This window comes from Salmo trutta, chromosome 3, assembly GCF_901001165.1.
Source record: "Salmo trutta chromosome 3, fSalTru1.1, whole genome shotgun sequence".
NCBI lineage: Eukaryota > Metazoa > Chordata > Actinopteri > Salmoniformes > Salmonidae > Salmo > Salmo trutta.
In genome coordinates, this window is record NC_042959.1 from 54,076,953 (window position 1) to 54,096,046 (window position 19,094).

At 42.1% G+C, this 19,094-nt stretch overlaps 2 protein-coding genes across 2 annotated transcripts; one reads left to right on the forward strand and one right to left on the reverse strand.

Annotated features, from left to right (window-relative positions):
• Positions 1 to 351: 351 nt before the first annotated feature.
• Positions 352 to 7,446, forward strand: LOC115178898 (cathepsin S). Its single transcript, XM_029740312.1, has 8 exons — positions 352 to 458; positions 1,286 to 1,410; positions 1,649 to 1,771; positions 2,422 to 2,574; positions 4,304 to 4,528; positions 4,690 to 4,855; positions 5,071 to 5,173; positions 6,959 to 7,446. Exons 2-8 carry the CDS (start codon positions 1,288 to 1,290, stop codon positions 7,056 to 7,058), a joined length of 993 nt encoding a protein of 330 aa, XP_029596172.1. The 5' UTR covers positions 352 to 458; positions 1,286 to 1,287; the 3' UTR covers positions 7,059 to 7,446.
• A 2,721-nt stretch (positions 7,447 to 10,167) lies between these two features.
• Positions 10,168 to 18,847, reverse strand: LOC115178891 (hepatocyte nuclear factor 6-like). The gene is made up of 2 exons (XM_029740301.1): positions 17,617 to 18,847; positions 10,168 to 11,833 (listed from the first exon to the last, which is right to left on the reverse strand). Exons 1-2 carry the CDS (start codon positions 18,650 to 18,652, stop codon positions 11,523 to 11,525), a joined length of 1,347 nt encoding a protein of 448 aa, XP_029596161.1. The 5' UTR covers positions 18,653 to 18,847; the 3' UTR covers positions 10,168 to 11,522.
• Between the last annotated feature and the right edge of the window lie 247 nt (positions 18,848 to 19,094).

Consider the following 19,094-nt stretch of genomic DNA (forward strand, 5'->3'; position numbering starts at 1 on the left):
CTAGAAATCATAGAAGTCATACACATCCGGAGACACCTGAAACCCCACCTCTTTAAGGAATACCTGGGATAGGATTAAGTAATCCTTCTAACCCCCCCCCCCCCAAAAAAAGATATAGATGTACTATTGTAAAATGGTTGTTCCACTGGATATCATAGGTGAATGCACCAATTTCTAAGTCGCTCTGGATAAGAGCGTCTGCTAAATGACGTAAATGTAAAAATTTAAAATTATAATTAAGGGGTCCATAATATTGTTTTTAAATGCAATGAGAAATAGTATTTCAGCATGGTCAACATAGACATTTATAGATGACACATTAGAAATGGTCAATGAGGAAGTTCTACCACATGACTTTCACAAATAAATATGAAGCAGGAAAACAGACCCCACTGAAATCAATTGACGCGCCTTGCTCTCCTCTGAAGTCATCGTCAGGTGCAACCGACTTTAACAAGGTAAAACGTTTCTCCGCTTTCAGTCGAGGAAGCTCAGAATGTAGTTAGCTAGACTCGTTTTAATTAGGAATTTGGTTTTAACTTGACCTTATTTAAAAACATTTTCATAAAGCATTCGTTTTACTTTCGTTTTTAATTTGTCAGTGTAATATTATTTGCTTATAATCCTTCATGCATTTATGTTTTCTTCCTTTTGTGAAATTGTCAAATTCCTATTTTCATTCCAACCGTTTTTGTAACTTGGACAACATCAACATTAATGAGTTGTACAGTTTCATAACTAGGTGATTTCTACTAATAGCCTAGTGGCAAACCTACTGAGATACTTATTTAACTAAATAATAAGCCTACCCAACGACACAATATGCTTATTTCTTTATGAAATTAGATCATTTGACCCGTTTTGGGGCTTTCTTTTACGCAGTAGAGATGGGTTAACAACCCCGGCACTTCAGATGGCCTAATCTTGAGCACTGAAGCTTCCTATTGAATTGGCCATAAACATGTTTCTATATGTAACGTTTTTGTAGAATCTGAGTGATGGAGTTATTTATTTGATCAGCGTTAAAGACTCTTGATCAACAGTTTGCTAGCGCAACAGTTTCAATAAACGTTAATGGTTGGTCTTGTGAACTGGAATCATAGTGTATAGGCTACAGTAGTTCCCGTCGCAGTAAATGGTTATTGAAATGTGTTGAGCTTATTTGCGCAACTTTAACGTAATTGAGTCACACACACACACTATTACTTCCTTATTTGCATACAAAATGAAATACTACAATATAATTGCCTCCTGGTTGTATAACACTTGTCTGTCTTCTGTGCAGGCATGATGTTGTGGAGCCTGCTGCTCGCTGTGCTATGTGGCACAGCAGTTGCCCTGTTTGACCCAATGCTGGAACAGCACTGGCAGATGTGGAAGAAGACACATGGCAAGAACTACCAGACTGAGGTGAGATGAACCAGGCTAGGATAAGGCCAAGCTGCTACTATAGTGGCATTTAGACAGGTTATGTTTGCTGTATAGGTTGAAGGTACCACCACCTTTCCCACATACATTTCTTACATATAACTAGCGATCACTGAATGCATTGTGATTCAACCTGTGTGGTTTGCATATTTGAAAGTGTTTTGTTTTACAAGTCATAGACTGAGATTTTTCTACCCCTGTGTGTGTGGATACCGTGTAGGTTGAGGAGCTGGGCCGAAGGGATGTCTGGGAGAGGAATCTTCAGCTGATCAGCCTCCACAACCTGGAGGCGTCCATGGACATGCACACCTATGACCTGGGCATGAATCACATGGGGGACATGGTGAGGGCCTCAGGTCACTGACAATGCTAAGGGACAATTTGAAACTCTGATATCTGAAGTTGTTAGTTAACTTAGCACCTACCTTGGCCTGATTCCATAAAAGTTTGAGAGTGCGTGTATGGAGTAGGATTCCAAAAAACATATGCAGAATATGTGATGCTTTCAGTAGGTAATGCAGTCAGGCCTGGTTTACATGAAGGAAGAGTCAAACATTTAGATTTTGACCTACATGACTATTTATTTTGTTGACTTCCTTTGTCATTGTTTTCCGGTGTTTGATTTTCTTGGCTAATAGCTGTTGAAATGTTGCTTAAACTGCAAGACAGTGCGTGCATTCATTCCTAATCTCAGTGATTAATGAGCATGACTGCACATATGCTTCCTTATTCCTCTAGTATGGATAACAAGTGGATGTACCTTTTATGAGTACGCATCTGATTTGTTTTCTATAAATACACAAGTTAAAGTATCATCCCACTGCACTACAGCATGTACCTTTAAATGTATTTGTTATCCTGTTTCAACGTGTATCTTCCTCCAGTTGATGTAGCCTTGTGTTCATGGGATGGCTTTATTAAACCGATTAAAGTAAGTGCTCTTTAAATGCTCCGTCTGGTCAACGTGTTGCCTCTCTTGTCAACCACTTTCAGACCCAGGAGGAGATTGCCCAGTCTTTTGCCTCCTTGCGTGTTCCTGCTGACCTCAAGAGGGAGCCCTCTGCATTTGTAGGATCCTCCGGTAACCCCATACCTGATACCTTTGACTGGAGAGAGAAGGGCTACGTTACTGGAGTCAAAATGCAGGTAATGATGAACAGCTATCAGGGCAGTTTGTGCCTGCTCCTTTATATACTGACATGTATGTGTAACTGATAGATGCACACACACACGCACACACACACACACACACACAAACTACATGTTAATGTTTTTAAATGTTTGTAAATTGTAATGTCTTTTGGCTATAATGTCTTTTTCGCTATGTGTCGGGCCCCAGTAAGACTAGCTGTCGCCAAAGGGCGTCGGCTGTTGTAGAAATATTGTTTCAATAATATCTCTCAGATACCGGAACTTGTGAATTCAAATAGACATTATTACAAAGTAACAAGCTGAGCTGGTCCATGGAGCAACTGCCTTCTCCAGTCTCAGCACATTCCTTTATACATTTTCAAGTTTACATATATCTTATAGTTCTTCCCCTTTATGTTAATAATCAACTCATTTTGGCTTCACGCCACTTTGGTTTCCCACTCTAAATTCCTTCCCGCGGGCGGGTTTTCCCTGCCCCTCCAAATCCTTGGACCGATTATATTGGTGGCGCAATTGTGACTGTTTGGTTAAAAAATCATTTCAACCCCCACCAAGCTGCAGTCATAAGTACATTCATTATATTGATTATATCAACACCCACCAGGCTATAGTCAGAAGTACATTCATTATATTGATTATATCAACACCCACCAGGCTATAGTCAGAAGTACATTCATTATATTGATTATATCAACACCCACCAGGCTATAGTCAGAAGTACATTCATTATATTGATTATATCAACACCCACCAGGCTATAGTCATAAGTGCATTCATTATATTGATTATATCAACACCCACCAGGCTATAGTCATAAGTACATTCATTATATTGATTATATCAACACCCACCAGGCTATAGTCATAAGTACATTCATTATATTGATTATATCAACACCCACCAGGCTATAGTCAGAAGTACATTCATTATATTGATTATGACACTTCTTATCCAGGCATACATCTGGATTACAATGTGTGTCTATTTCTTTGGAATATTGACTTTTCTCATGCTATATAGGTGTAATAATAGGTTTCTTTTAAGCTTTTAATGATTCTGTTTTGCTATATTATTATTTCACAATGTGCTACTGGAAAATCACCCATACGGCTAATGGGGATCCTAATAAATAAAATACATTGTGTACATTGTACTGTTGTATGTATATCATACATTATATGTATTATCTTTTTTAACGATTGGTAAATATCCTTGGGATGAATTAAAGTTGTTGTTACGGTACAATAACTGATATCAGGATGTTAAAACACAGAGCTGTCTCTTTTCAGGCCTTACTTCCTCTGTTTGTTTACTCTAGGCCTCTTCCTTGTTCTCAGTCATTTAATTAGTTCCTTTTTTGAGGAAGTCGTCGGCTGAAGTGCTAGGGTTTGCAAGTTTAAAACCACTGAATGACAACACTGCATGTCTGCACAACATGAACATTTCCGTTACACTTCATCGTGCCAGTAAAATGTTTCTGTATTACATAGTAATACCGCTAAGCACTATTTGAAACCAACTTGTGAATTATATTGCACTTTTTTTCCCCTTTTTGTTTTATTGAATGTTTCAGAAACCATTGCCACCACATAATTTCTTGTAGATGTAATAGTAATGAAACAGTACTGTAAAATAAGGTAAACTAATAGGACTCTCAAATCAACTTTATCTTTATCCAGGTATTAGATGGGTATTGCTTCCCTAACAAATGTCTTGTCCATAGGGCTCCTGTGGCTCCTGCTGGGCATTCAGCTCTGTCGGGGCCCTGGAGGGCCAGCTGATGAAGACCACAGGTAAACTGATAGACCTCAGCCCCCAGAACCTGGTGGACTGCTCCTCCAAATACGGCAATAAGGGCTGCCACGGTGGCTTCATGACCAAGGCCTTCCAGTATGTCATTGACAACCAGGGCATTGCCTCTGACCAATCCTACCCCTACAAGGGAGTGGTGAGTATAAACTAGTATTAACAGTATTAATAATGTGTAGCTGGGGTCAGCTGCCCTTGGTAAGTAGCTGCAGTAACTAGCTGGTTGTAGCTTATTTCCCACGTCACATTAGCCTTGTGCAGTAGTATCTGACCCCTTTGTTGTCTTGTCTCCCCTGTTAGCAACAACAGTGTAGCTACAACCCTGCTCAGCGTGCTGCAAACTGTTCCAGGTACAGCTTTCTGCCTGAGGGGGATGAGGGGGTTCTGAAAGAAGCACTGGCCACCATCGGACCTATCTCTGTCGGCATTGATGCCACCCGACCTAGTTTTGCATTCTACCGCAGCGGTACGGAAAAACGTCATTTCAACTTCTTGGGTCATGGTTTTACATTTTAAGGACCGTATGGTCTTGACATTGGTAATGTATATCTCAATCTGAAACCATGTGGATTTTATTGTGTAATTGTCCACTTTATGGTCAACCGTTTGGCTTTGACTTGTGGAGAAATGCATATATATTGAGGGTTGACTTGTCATTGTCCAACCCATGTATAATTGTAGGAGTTTACAATGATCCAACTTGCACAAAGAAGACAAACCATGCTGTCCTTGCTGTGGGATACGGTACCCTGGGCGGGCAGGATTACTGGCTGGTGAAGAACAGGTAAGGGGATTTAGAACTTCACTCAGAGTTTCCATCTTCAAAGCTCCATCTGCTCTTCTGTTGTTCTGTATCTAGTTATTTAGTCAAACAGGGCTACTGTTCAGAGCTGAGATGAAAAGATCCTCCAAGTGGACTTGTATTCAACTAGATTACCCTTTTCAAACCTCCACCTGCTCCTTTGTTTTATTCCGACAAACAGGACCATGGTGAAGGGTAAAAATGGAAGTTAGACAAATAAACCTTGGTAGTTTGGGATTTAATGCTATTGTTTATTGGGGGGTTATTCAGCTGGTGGTCTGCGGCCCCTTAGGGGTACTGCAGGGGGTCTGCCAAAATAATAATCATTGTAATATTATTTTTTCCCCCCAATGTCTTTATGAATATCTCTAGCAACAACAGAATAAACAACATACCTACTGTAGAAAACAGGAGAATATCTTCTTTCTACACTAAAAACATCTATAAAAACAACATGCTAAAATGTCAAAGATTTTACTGCGTTACAGTTCATATAAGGAGCGAATAGGCTACCAGTAAGGCAAGTGCCGCTGGCTGCTGGTTATCTGACTAAACTCAACTCCACGGTGAAGGAAGTTTCTGATGAACTCCACCAACGGAGTTGAGCAGAGACCAGGCTTTGTGGAATTTAAGCTCTGACTACATTGATTTGCCCAAGGTCAATACTTAAAAAAATGTAAATTATGAAACGTTTACCTTGTACCTATGTTTGTCCTCTGTAGTTGCATGACTTTCTTTGTTTGATGAAATCCATATTTTTTAAATAAATGTTAATCAAATACAACCACTGACTGTTTGCTCGAAGATGGTAACTCAGCGCGAATGTGCATGTGCCAATTGAATCTCAGATGAAGTAGGCCTAGGTCTCCAAATGCTCATGTCCGATCAAATCGCACAATCTTGGCCTACATCGTCGGAAATTCAATTAGCACATTTGGCATGACTTGCCGTCTTCGAGAAACAGAAACGAGCAAACAGTCGGTGGTTGTATTTGATTAACATTCATTGAAAAAGAAAGTCATGCAACCACAGAGGACAAACATAGGTACAAGGTAAGCGTTTCAGAATTTACTTATTTTTAAGTATTGACCTTGAACAAATCAATGTAGTCAGAGCTGAATTCCACAAAGCCTGGTCTCTGCTCAACTCCATTGGTGGAGTTCATCAGAAAATTCCTTCACCGTGGAGTTGAGTTTAGTCAGCTAATCAGCAGCCAGCGGCACTTGCCTTACTGGTAGCCTATTCGCTGACGCTTTTTCAAAGCCTATGTTAGATACTCCAGTGAGTGTAATTGGCTCCACTCAGTGTAATTTGTTCAATATTAGGAGTTAAGAGATAAAATTGACATTATTATACCAAACAAAAATATGAGACAAATGGTGGTCGGATTACAGTTACCGTTTTTTGGTAATCCCTTACATGTAATCCGTTACTCCGAAACCCTGCTAATAGGCTATGTTAGAGTTTACATTTCCTCTTACAATTATAATGTGGGGAGGTCAAAATAATGAAAAATGTTCTACCAAATCTATTCCATTATGATTCACCTGATGATAAGACAAGACAGGTGATTTATTTTGTTGCTAATGTATGATGGGGGTCCCTGGGTCGCCAGTTTGCCTGGGGGGGGGGGGGGGGTGCCTGGGTCGCCGGTTTGCCTGGGAGGGGGGGGGGGGTCCCTGGGCAAGAAACGCTTGAAGACCCCAGGTTTATTGAGTACTGATGTTCATTGGAAATATGTTTCAATCTTCCTCACCCTCTGTCTAGCTGGGGCTTATCGTGGGGAGACCAGGGATATATACGGATGTCACGCAACAAGGACAACCAGTGTGGCATCGCCTTGTACGGGTGCTACCCTGTCATGTAACTCCTTCCAATCAAAGTGGCCTAACTGGAAAAACTGAGCTCTTTTATTATTTGAATGTAATTCATTTTTACTAACTCCATTGTTTTAGTCTTGTTTTTACCATTTCACTTTCTGTCACTTTCTGTCTATATAGACAGTACCACTTTAAAAGTGTTTTTAGAAATCATGTATAAGGCAAATGTGATTATCTACATTATCACTGTATCTAGCGTCCTGTCCAGGGGGTGTACTTGTACATTAAGTTGCCTCACGCTACAGAAACAGGAGCTAGGCTCTTGCTCCTATGAGCCGTTCTAGCTCGCACATGCCAAGGCTCGTGCAAGGCTACTTACTTGCTTAAATTAAAGTATATTTCGTAATCGAATAAAAATCCCTTTTAAAGAACTGATTTGAATTGAATTAATATTTCTTCCTCCAAACTGTACTGACTGTAAATTGCAATGTGTGTTTATTTCCATCTCCACAGTCACAGTCAAAATAACAAGTATATAGACCTACGTCATGTGTGTTGCCATGCAGCGTGAATGAAGTCAGCAAACTAAATTGGGTTACAAATGAGTCATTTTAATTTTTTGGTGCAACATCACAACAAACAATTTCACATGAGGTAATCAAAGGGATTCTCTTTAGTTGTTACAAAATGTCCCACCATGATTGACATTTAAAGTGTTGTGTTTTAAGCCTTTGGTTGGTTAGCCACATTCATTAGTTAGTCTAACACATGGACGAGAATGGCACGATAAGTATGGTGGGTGAGTCCTAGTTCAGGAACCCAGACACAAACCCATGTCAAATACAATATTTCCCTCAATTTGGCCTCGTTAAAGCTTTTGTATGGAGTCATTTATTCCTGCTTCCAACAGTGGGATCAAACAGTATTTCAAATACACTAACATATTGGAAAAGGGGTAATGGTTTTACAAATGTGAAAAAATAGCTTTAGTCTCCTCTTGACTTTTTGTTTTTGGTTGAACTCTTGATTCTTGGGCTTTCATAACTGTTACAGTAAGTCACATGATTCTAGTTTGGTACAAGGAATAGGCAACGTTGATTACAGCAAGATCCTCCTTGCTTGGATTGTCACCTACTTTTTTGGTCTTGAAAATGATTATATACAGATTATTGGTAAATATGACTTCTGTAGTGCACTGGACTACGCCTTGGCTGGATGGGGCTTGGTTGCTCCTGTAACAGATTGATTCCAGCACATTTGGTTTTCAAAAAGCATGAGAGACAGATGGACAGACAGATAGACAGAAAGGATGGAATCTTTGGTTAAGAAACTTATTTGCCACACAACATCTCACACAGTTGAGGTAGATGGGTAAGTATTCATGTACACGGGGACAAAGGGAACACTGGGGTTACGGAGTCAAAATACTTCCTCTACAGTCACAACTTCATGTCAATCTCTCAGTTCCAACTTCAAATGCTGAACCTAAAAATACTGTGCTACTTAACACATCTCACTGGACTTCACTATCTTTGGACTTCTGGTGTACTAATTAAGATGGAATGATAACCCCACTTATAGTACAAAAACAATATCAGAGGGTATCCATGCATATTCAGTTATACTTTGGTATATAATATACCTGTGTTTTTAAGCCCCAGAAGAGCTTGAAAACATTGTCGACTAAGATGTCCTTTAATCTAGAGAGACATTTCTTTACGATCCACTAGGGGGTGCAACAGGCTAAATTGATGACAGACCATCTGCAATAGTCTTATCAACTCTCCATTCAAAGGAGAGTTCTCTCCTCAGTTAGGACAGAGCAGACAATGACTGAGAAGTCTCTCTCCCATTTGAAGGCAGACTCTATTCTAAAATATGGGCAGCGGGAAAAAAATAAAGGTGTCATGGGGACCTATCCTATTGTCTTTGATAGAACGCCATATGACAAGCTAGAAAACAAGGAACATCAAAACTGGTAGGGGTTTTCATGTTCCCTGCACCAGACTGACCCCCTCCCTTGGTCCCAGCATGCTTACAATTGTTGCTCATTAAACTTTAATTCTACTCTATTGTGCCCTTCCACCCCCTCTCCCAAAACATTGCACCCTGTTCAGGGTTGATTCAGCCACTTCTCTGATCTCCCCGCCCCCTTTGAATAGCCCTCAACCCACGGGTCTGACCAGGAGCAGACCCTTAGACCAGAAACGCAGAGAGGAGACGGATGAAAAAGGCTCCCTTTGAAGTCTGCAAAAGTCGATGGCCTCTTTCATGACCGCCCATCTTTCAAGTGCACGCTGTGAAGGGGCCCCGACAACACGCCCCTCCCAAGGTTAAAGACAGGAGAGGCGCACGCTAGCTGGTGGACAAGCTATCCCTCCTCACTACCCGACAAAGCAAAACCGAGAACACGCTACAGGAGCCTGTGGAACTGAGAAGACTGGCAGAAGGGATGAGTCTGGAGGATGGTGAAATCACATTGAGCAGGACATAGACAGGAGTGTGTGCACTGCAGCAAGGGGAGACACTGCTATGCAAACCCCAGGAAGGTGCACAGCATGCATGTTTCCATGGGGTCTCAAAGGATTCACACTTAAGAGCCTGAAATGCTCCGTAAGTGCATCCCTGGACTCTCCAGACACTCTGCTGAATGATGTTTGAACACAATTTTACAAGCAACCTGTGAACCTATGAGATGTCACATTACCACAACATTCAAACAAGCTTAGCCTTGGCATAAGACCTGACCACAGAGACATTTGCCAATAGTAAAGAAATCCCCATTATTCTACAAAACAAAGGCCTTAAAGAGAGAGTTACGTAACATCACTGGGAGTCGGGGGAGAGGAAAGGGGTTTAGGCCATACATTCAGGGAGGACAATCTTAATCTTTGGTATTACGATGGGATTCTACAACTAAAAGTACCCATCAGAAAACAAAATCTGTTTCACACAGACATACAAAGCATTATTAAATAAATACTTACAGTATATAGATAGCATAAATAAACGACCAAATAAATAGAGAGAAAACAAAAGAAAAACAATAAATACAGAAATGCAGTAATAAATACATTGATCAGCTCAGCAATGGCATTTTAAATTCTTGCTCCGATGAAACCGGTTAAAAGGAAGCATGTTAAAACCGTCCCTTGAGGAACTAAAATGACCTTGGTGTATGTAGCAGGACTGGAACAACAACTCATACTTCCATTGGATTTCTATAAATAGAGCAATGTGCTTGAAATCTGTACAAAAGGGCTGAAAGAATCACATTCCTCCATTTTCTAGGCGTCTGTAAAAAAAGATTTGCAATGGAGCCGAGGTTTGTTCAGTTAAGTGTTTCGAAACATGAGTGGAAAAAATACTACACCATTACTATACATTGTGTTACAAGTACTTCTTTCCTTTGCGTCCGTCGTGTTCAAAGTGTTTTGGTTGAGTCAAAATGGCTACAGAGCTTTTGTTTGGTAGGTCAGTCAATGTCTTAAAGCTGGAGGGTTGCATCAAAAAGTCTCTGACTTGGCATCCCTTGAAATTCTGCCCTTATTTACTGATTCTGTCCCGATTTAAAGTGAGACACACCAAGGTTGCTCCTTGAAAACTGTGATTCATTCAAGCTGGAACCGTTGTCAAGAAGTGTAAAATAAAAGTCAAGGTTCTCGTGACAGGTAATGATTGAAAACGGAGAATCGTAGAGAGAGAAATAACCTCCTGATCATCCAAAGAGTTCTGCAGTCCTGCGAACCATGTTATATGGGAACACATGCCGCATTCTTTACAAAACGTGATGGAGCTATGATTTTGTCACAATCCCCGTGTTATTCTCTGTGACCTTCGTCTTGACTCCTCAGAGAAACAAAGGACATAAGATGGAGATCTGTCGATGTAATGGGGGGTGAAAATTTGAATTAGGGGTGTTATGCAATGCAGTGATGCCTCTTGATTTCTCTTTCTAGTAAGGGAGATGAAATTAGCCCTGAGGGCAAAGAAAAGTCCTGATTATTAATAGCCTCATAACCATATTATTCCTTGTGTCATAATTTAAATAAAAAAGTTTCATATTTAACTCTGGATTGTTGGAAAAGGACCCGTAAGTAAGCATTTCACTGTTAGTCTACACCTGTTCTTAACGAAGCATGTGGCAAATGAAATTTGATATGATTTCATAACCTACCATATTCAAATTGAATGTGATGAAATGATAGAAATCAAGGGTGCTCACTGTTACCCTCTTAAAATTTGAATAAAGTATTCACCCACGACCATTCAAATTATAGGAACTTGTCTCATACAAGTTCTCATATTATTCTGGGTATCACCCCTTCAATATCAAGGAGTGATCAACTTTGGTTTGAAATGCTGTGTGATAATTCTTCATAAAAACAAAACTACGCCAACTCCCTCTCTCCCTCTAATAACGAGGAGTACATTATTACGCCTGATCTCTACCTAGACCAGTCTATGTGCCCTCTGCTGCCACGACACCCACCCAGCCCACCTCTATCCCATCAGGCCGTGCTGCAGGACACGGCGGAGGAGGACACGCTGGAGCCTGAGGAGCCTGTGGAGGAGGGGCGGCCCTCTTCCGCCCACTTGTTGACGTTGCGGCGCCGGGCGTTCATGAAGAAGTTGCTCACGGTGGAGAGCTCCAGGCCCAGCTGCTGGGAGATGGTGACCTGGAGGTCCTTGGCTGGCCGGTGGTTCTCCCGGAAGATGGCCAATAGGGTACGCCTCTGGAGATCCGTGAACACCAGCCTGGTGCGCTTGGGGCCCTGGTTGCGCTCCAGCTTACTCTGCTCCTGCTCCTTCCGCTTGCAAGCTGTAGGCAGAAGAAGTAGAAAAATGGGTTAGCTAAAACAGACTGGCTAGCTAACTAGGACAAATGGATTAACTGAGAGAAAGTGGACTTCTTGAAGGAAAACAGATTAGCTAAGCAAGTTTGATTCGCTAAAAGAGATGAATCAGCAACTTGTTTCACTGCACAGTTGGTAAAGTAAACCTAATCCACCAGAAATGAAGACATTAGGCTGTCACACTATTACATGCAAGTAGGCCACTCAACTTGGATAAATGCTTACTAGACAACTAGACTAAGCCTAAAAATAATTGTTGTCATGGACATTATCCCCCACCAGCAAAGAAAAAACATAAAGTAGGCTACAGATAAATAACAAATAAAGAAGTTATTTTAGACAGGCATTTCTTTTTTACTGAATAGGTCAACATTTACATTTTAGTCATTTAGCAGACACTCTTATCCAGATTAGTTTGTGCATTCATCTTAAGATAGCTAAGTGGGACAACCACATATCTCAGTCATAGCAAGTACATTTTTCCTCAATAAAGTGGCTAACAGCAAAGTCAGTGCTAGTGGGGGGGGGAGTCAAGTGCGAGTGTTAGTTCACGAAAGGCAAATGCAGTGTTCACGTCCCTGGGCTAGGCTGCTCTGTTTCCTGTTGGCATGTGCAGACCTGTGACAGGTCAGTGCGCCTGTGTGACACCTGACCTGCGTGTGGTGGGAAAATGAGGTTAACACAGCTCATGTACATTAGCAAAACGGAGTTTTCAGAATTAGCCTACGCTAGACTAGAGCATGAAATAAAATGTAAATGTTACCTCCTGCACAACAACACTGCCTTCTTCAATGGGCCGACCTGCAGTTCTGGCTTATGTGGTTGCTATTGTTGACTATCAAAGGTTTGTTTAATAATTACTGTTACAGTTTTACCTAAACATTTTCACACATTTACTGGTAAGACTCGGCTACAATTTCGCTTCGCTTTCATTTGGAATTTCAGTTCGACTAAATTCCAAGTTGTTGTTTGCCATTTACACTTATCCAGGACAGAGGACAAAGATGTAGCAATGAGGGCAGAGGCTACCATTCTACAGGAATAACAGGCATTTTCCAAGGCAAAAAAGAGAAGCCAACTTGAGGTAGGCAAAATTGGCCATGCCAACCTAATAGCATCCAAATGTAGACTATAACAAGCAATTTTTGCAGTAAAGTCCCTAAAGTCTTTTTGCATTAGGATGGTAACTGTCTGTCTATGTGCAAGTCTGTGCATCATTCACAGGAGGGTGAAAAGTTTTTATGCTATTCACACACAATTGCAGTCCGGGATCATAGTATACAGCATCCAGCGCAGTCCTCGTAAGGAAAAAGAACATCATGTCTGAGAGAAAATGCAGTAATTGGTATATATATTGTTCAATGTTTACATGTAGCCTAATTAGAGTGTTGAGAGAAAACGGTATAGGCTATGGCCTGTGTCTGCAGTGCATCCATATGAGGATTAGACAATACAAAGTGTATGGGCTACTCTGCCCACAACTAAACATTTGACCACATATACAAGCAGACCTACAATAGATACTGTATGTACTGGAAACACTACACCAACCGTTGTCTTTGTAAATGAACACAGCCCGCCCCCCTTCCTTCTTCCTCCTTTTCCCTCCTCTTCCCCGCTGAATTGTCTTAGTGGACACTCCAACATCATTCGTTCCTCATAAAAGTAATTTACATGAGGCGGAGAGAGTGAGTGATAATCACTATAGGGAGAACTCATTTATTTTCTATTAAATAGGTTACGTCAGAGAGGATTGAAACAAGCAGAGTCTGCACTGCTCCGAGTGTTCAGAAGCCCTAAGTGGACTAAAACATATTTGGGTGACTCTTGTAATTACCTAAATGCACACTTTTAAGACGTCTCAATCAGCAGTGTGTGGTTGTATTGCTTTTTTTGCTGGTGGTGAAGGGCTTTTTAAAGCGTAAGCTGTTACACACACACACACACACACACAGCGAGGCTGCCCCCAGTCTCAAAAAAAGGCGCTGAGATGTTCAATAGATAGATTGGCTTACTGTATATCTCCCCATTGAAAATCATCTCACACATTGAGGGTTGATAAGCCTAATATTTGCTGGTAACCCACAGTAGTGTAAATGATAAACGGCAATTCAAAGACAATTTATACATATTTTAGGATATTTATTAGCAGTGCCATAATAACGACAACCTTTCCAATTCACTAGCCTATAGCTGAGGTCTAGTTTAGCAAATGTGAATGTTGTGCCTTAATACATTGTGCTGTAATTCCCACTGTATATGTACTCTGAATCATTATCTGAAGGAAATGTTAGACTCTGAGATGTCTAACCTCTTGTCAACTTGAGATTACAGGGCCTGTTAGCTTTTAGGCATCTACAGCTCATTTACATTTCTGAGAGTTATCGAACCATGTCTCATTAAAATCTGAACGGCCTGAAATTTCAGAAACATGTCAATATTACCACAACTAAAATAATTAGGTTTTCCCAACTGCTACATGTTTTACTGGCATTATATATTCCTACCATGTCAATACGAAGACTGCAGCTATAGAACCCATACTGTCCTGTGGTCAGAAACACATTGTAATGAAAGCAATGACATGAAAGTAGTGGTTAGTTTGCTTGTACTGTGGAATTATGGGTTGTTGGAGGAGTCAGGGTGTCCTACACCTCCTTTTTTCCTCTGCCCCTCCATCCTATCCCTTTCTCCCTCACTCACTGGCGATCCTAACGCCGACCATTAAGTAAATGCTTCCTTATGCTGTAATCATGTGTAAAAGGCTTGCAATTACCATGCTATAAATCCCTGGCACTGGGGCTACTCCTGGAGACATAAATATTCCCCTATAGGCTTCTTATGATCGTGGGAACAGCCCCTGATCATGATGTATGCCCTTGTCTCGTGTTGCTGAAACGTGATCGAAAGCCCTTTCCCTACCCCCCGGCGTCTGAACCTCCACTCCCCTCCTAGCCGATCCCCTCCCTGTCTCCCCCCTCCAGCCCCAGCCCACCCCCTGCTGATTTCTTGGGCCAGGGGCTGATAGAAATTATTGATTAAATCTGTGCAGCTCAGACTCCTCGACCCATAGAGGCTGGTTAACCCCTTCCGCGCCAGAATGGGGAGCTGCAACAACCCGATAAAAACAACATTGTTTGTTTGGGAGACTGGGCAGTTAAAACCATACTGGAATGTTACAGTTTTTTTTTTATATGCAAATGTTTCCCTTGTGACCTTTGAGCTAGGATAACTGAACTGAATTTAACAGCGTATATACAGTGGATTGGCTTCATAGCTTTCATTACTGGGGGATGGCGCAGCCACTGGACCTGAGACATAAACGGCATTGACCTTTCTTATTCATTTAGACCTTCAGTCAAGGGCTTCAGCCATCATCTTTAAAGTTAGGTTCCCTGATCCCTCGCGACTTAAAGTGTTCAAGCACCACTGTGTGGTCTTTAGCTGCACCCTGCCTTCTTCTCTGACTAAAGCCTGATTGCCTCCTCCACAGCCTGAGGTTGGCCTGAAGATCAGGGGCGGTTCTGGGGGGGGGGGGGGGGGCAGTGCCCCTGTGACAACAATTTTGGACCCCCTTGTGGCCACCCTAAATGTGGAGTATGAAATAATTTTTACATTACTAATTTTTGCTATCGTTCTTTTTTTACATCCGTTATTAGACAGTGGCAACGCGGAACACTAATGATAATGAACATGGTCATTTGCCTGCTAATGCCTGCAATGCAATGAAGAAAACGATATGACAACAATAACGTCTAATGTAACTGGCCCCTCTAACAGTACAACTGGCCCCAGCTTGGCCCCCCCAGTTGAAATGGTCTAGAACCGCCACTGCTGAAGATGCATTTAATATACAGTGCCAGAGAGCATAACCACTAAACAGGAGAAAGAAAAAATAACCTTCTCGGTGTAAGCGCTTCAGAATGTCTCCACATGAAGAGGAATATTAAAAGACGAGGAAATTACATAATCAGGTCCACCATTTATCCTAAAGCTTTGCATAATAAAACATTTTCTCGAGGGAAGATAACTGGCATGATAAAAATAAACATGGAGAGCTGGCTGAGACACTGACATGCTGAAGGACCTGATGGGTATTTAAGGAAGTGCTGCATTAAGGTAGATCATCTTAAAACTTGAGGCGTGACGGAAAGAACACTTGAGCTATCTTCAGAATAGGGAGCACAGGGCACTGTGCATTCTAATTCCTGTCTCGATCTGCCGATGCGGTCGAGGTATGTGTGGGCATGGCGTGCTGCTCTTTCCCATGGAAATCAATAGAGGCTTGTAATTAAACAAAAGGGGGTTGGCTGGGAAGGGAAAAACAACCCCTTCAGAAAGTAGGTTATTTAGAAAAGTGCAGAGCTGTCCAAATTGTGCCTTTGCCAATAACTAAATATGCAAGTTTACATTGTCAAATGTTAGTACGCTTGCAATACATCCCCCATGTAAGCTCCTTAATTTTTTATGACTAGGATTGATCTGCTCCTTGAATTTTGAGCAGTGAGTCGTGAAAAAAAAAAATCTATGACCGTTGAGGTAAAATAACAAGAATACTGCAAGATAATCCAAATTGTTGGTTCATCTATCATAAAAAGGCGGCGTTTCCACAAAATGAAAAAAAAGATCATGTTTACAGATGGCACAACACCTCAGTGGCAGGGGGACAACATTTCCTCCTTGCACAATAACACTGCTTCAAGTAAAGATTGGATGCATCGAAGATATACTGTAGACAGCAAAGCTGTCACATAACAGAAACTCTGCAAATCTAAACAAGATAATTCATCACTTGTAACTGGGCTGAGTGTGATTAGTGTAAAATGTTGTCAAACTGAGGATGTACACGTGTGTTCAGAGAGCTAAACAATCAAAGATCAATAATTGTAAGAGGATTGCAAGAGTGCACAATCATTACTTATGAGCCCTATTGTGCTTTTGGGCTTAATCAGTTGGGCTGCTGACAGATAGTGAAAAGCTGTGATCAACTGTGCTTGCTTACACAGCTCACAGACCCCTGCCAACATATACACACTCCGCTCAGCCCATATCATATTACTGTGTTCACTTGGATCTCTTTCTGTGCTTCGTGTATCAGATGGGTTCTCAGTCTCTATGGAGCGACAACACTGTAACACAGCGCTGTACATTGTGCTATCTTCTTCAGTGCATATCCGCAAAGAATATCAAATGTCAACCAAATCATGTCCTGCCTTTTAAAAATACAGATTTTTTTTTCATAATGTTGTTTTATCTTGTACTCCCATTTCACAAATATTCATTTTAATTTTCTAAGATATGGGGATTTCATATGAAGTGTGGGTGAAAGCACAGGTGTATATTTCCACAACAGAAACAACATTTCCTAACTATCTCCCCAACTCTTAACTTCAGCCATGCAGAAACAAATAGTATTTTATGGCGGATTTATGGCGGTATCACCAACAATAATCCTTGTAATTATGATCTCCATGGTTCATTTAAGAAGGGAAAATGTCCATTCTAATGGTTAACTAGATCACAATACATTGTGTACCCTGCTCCTTGAATGCTTTGTAACATGTATTTTGTGAGAGGCCTAAATGTGAAAGACATGACTGTACAAACTATGGACCTATCATTGAAATCTATCCTTTAGGAACATAGGAAAGGCACAACTAGTTTTTCATTCCTCTGAGCAGCATACAGATCTTGTTGGATTTTTGGAGAAAAACATGGAGAGGTGGAGAGAAATGGAAAGAGATCTTACCCTCCAGCCGCAGTGAGGCCATCCTTTGAAACTCGGGCTCCTGCAGCCAGCGGGACATCCTCTTGAAGGTCTCGCGGCCAGACTTGAGCTTGCCCCAGGGCTTGGGGTTCCTTAGGAGGTCAGACAGAGTGCCCTGTGACCTACACAGCACCCTCTCTGCAAAGATGGCCTGGGGGATGCTGTACCTCTTCAGCTCAGTGATGATCCTCTGGGCCACGTCCCTGGTGTCGATCTCCTCTCCAGCCCCTCCACCTCCACAGCCCTGGGAGCTGGGCAGCATGCCCTCACTGCTGGGCGAAGAGGACGAGGAGTGGGGGAGCTCCCCGGCCTTTGAGGACTGTTGGCTGGGGTGGTGGTGTTGGTAGTGCTGGCTGTAGATGTGAGGATGGTGGCTGGGCGCGTGTTGGTGAGCCTCCATCTTGTTCAACTGATGGCTGACCGACGAGTCGCCGCCCAGCCCTGGAGGGGACATCTCCCTGCTGAAGTCCGCCGTCCTGCAGAAGATGTTGCCTCCATGGACCTCGTAACCACTTGGAAGCATCTGGCCACCATTGCCGTTGGGGCTGTTTCCCAGGCTCCCGTAACCGTGCATGGGTGTCCCCAAGCCAGAGCCTGTAGAAGGTGGCGAAAGGCTCTGTGTCATCCCCAGATCTTTGCCGTAAGGGTTGTAGAAGTTGCCACCCAGGCCTCTGTCCTCACGCATGAGAGTAAAGCTCCCGATGACATTGCTGACCGGCAGGCAGGGATGGTGGTGGTGATGGTGGTGGTGAAATTTGTCATCGAAGGGCTGCAGGGGGGTTAGTGTGGTGTACGTGCTGCCACAGCTAGATGGAGCATCTCCTCCATAGCCCAGGGCTGACATGGAGTGGTCGAAACCTGGAGGTCGGTGCTCAGGCTCCAGGGACATGGAGTGCCCCCCAAGGGAGGGCCTGGGGAAAGCAGCTGAAAGGTCCCGTGAATGCAGCATCGCTCTGCCATCCTGACTGTGGAGCTCAGAGTGGATTTGGACAGACATCTCCCCTAGGCTTCCATCCATTTTGAATTCAGTGAATTTACCTTTTTTCTATCTTGATGGTGTTGTTTCAGTAGCCTAGTTGTTGTTTAACAGTAGCCTAACAGTCTGAATGGCCCTTCTCCTGTTGCACAATACTATGGATTTATTGATTTCTGAATGGATTGATTTATGAGCTTCTATACTGTCTAATTAATTATCTGATAACAACTTAAGTAGTCTCTTTAAACTCCTTCAAACTCCAGGAAATTAAGTGTGAAGCAGCTTCAGTAAGATTAACTATCACATTATTTGGATTTGAGCTACGACACTCTTCTCATCCGTTCTTTGGGGCTCAACTGTGTTCCTCCGCAGAATCGTCGCTCTTTTGCCTGCGGGAGATCAAATGTTTACTCGTCTGTATTTTAGTTAGAGCCTGCTCATGCAATAGTGACGTCTAAGCTATTGTAGACTATAACCACAGTCA

Bases quoted from the DNA above. Each gene is read 5' to 3' on its own strand.
- LOC115178891 (XM_029740301.1), bottom strand. From the start codon at position 18,652: ATGGATGGAAGCCTAGGGGAGATGTCTGTCCAAATCCACTCTGAGCTC. The intron at 11,834-17,616 runs GTAAGATCTCTT...TTCTGCCTACAG, and splicing joins GGCCTCACTGCGGCTGGAGG to CTTGCAAGCGGAAGGAGCAG.
- LOC115178898 (XM_029740312.1), top strand. From the start codon at position 1,288: ATGATGTTGTGGAGCCTGCTGCTCGCTGTGCTATGTGGCACAGCAGTT. The intron at 4,529-4,689 runs GTGAGTATAAAC...CTCCCCTGTTAG, and splicing joins CCTACCCCTACAAGGGAGTG to CAACAACAGTGTAGCTACAA. The intron at 5,174-6,958 runs GTAAGGGGATTT...CCCTCTGTCTAG, and splicing joins TACTGGCTGGTGAAGAACAG to CTGGGGCTTATCGTGGGGAG.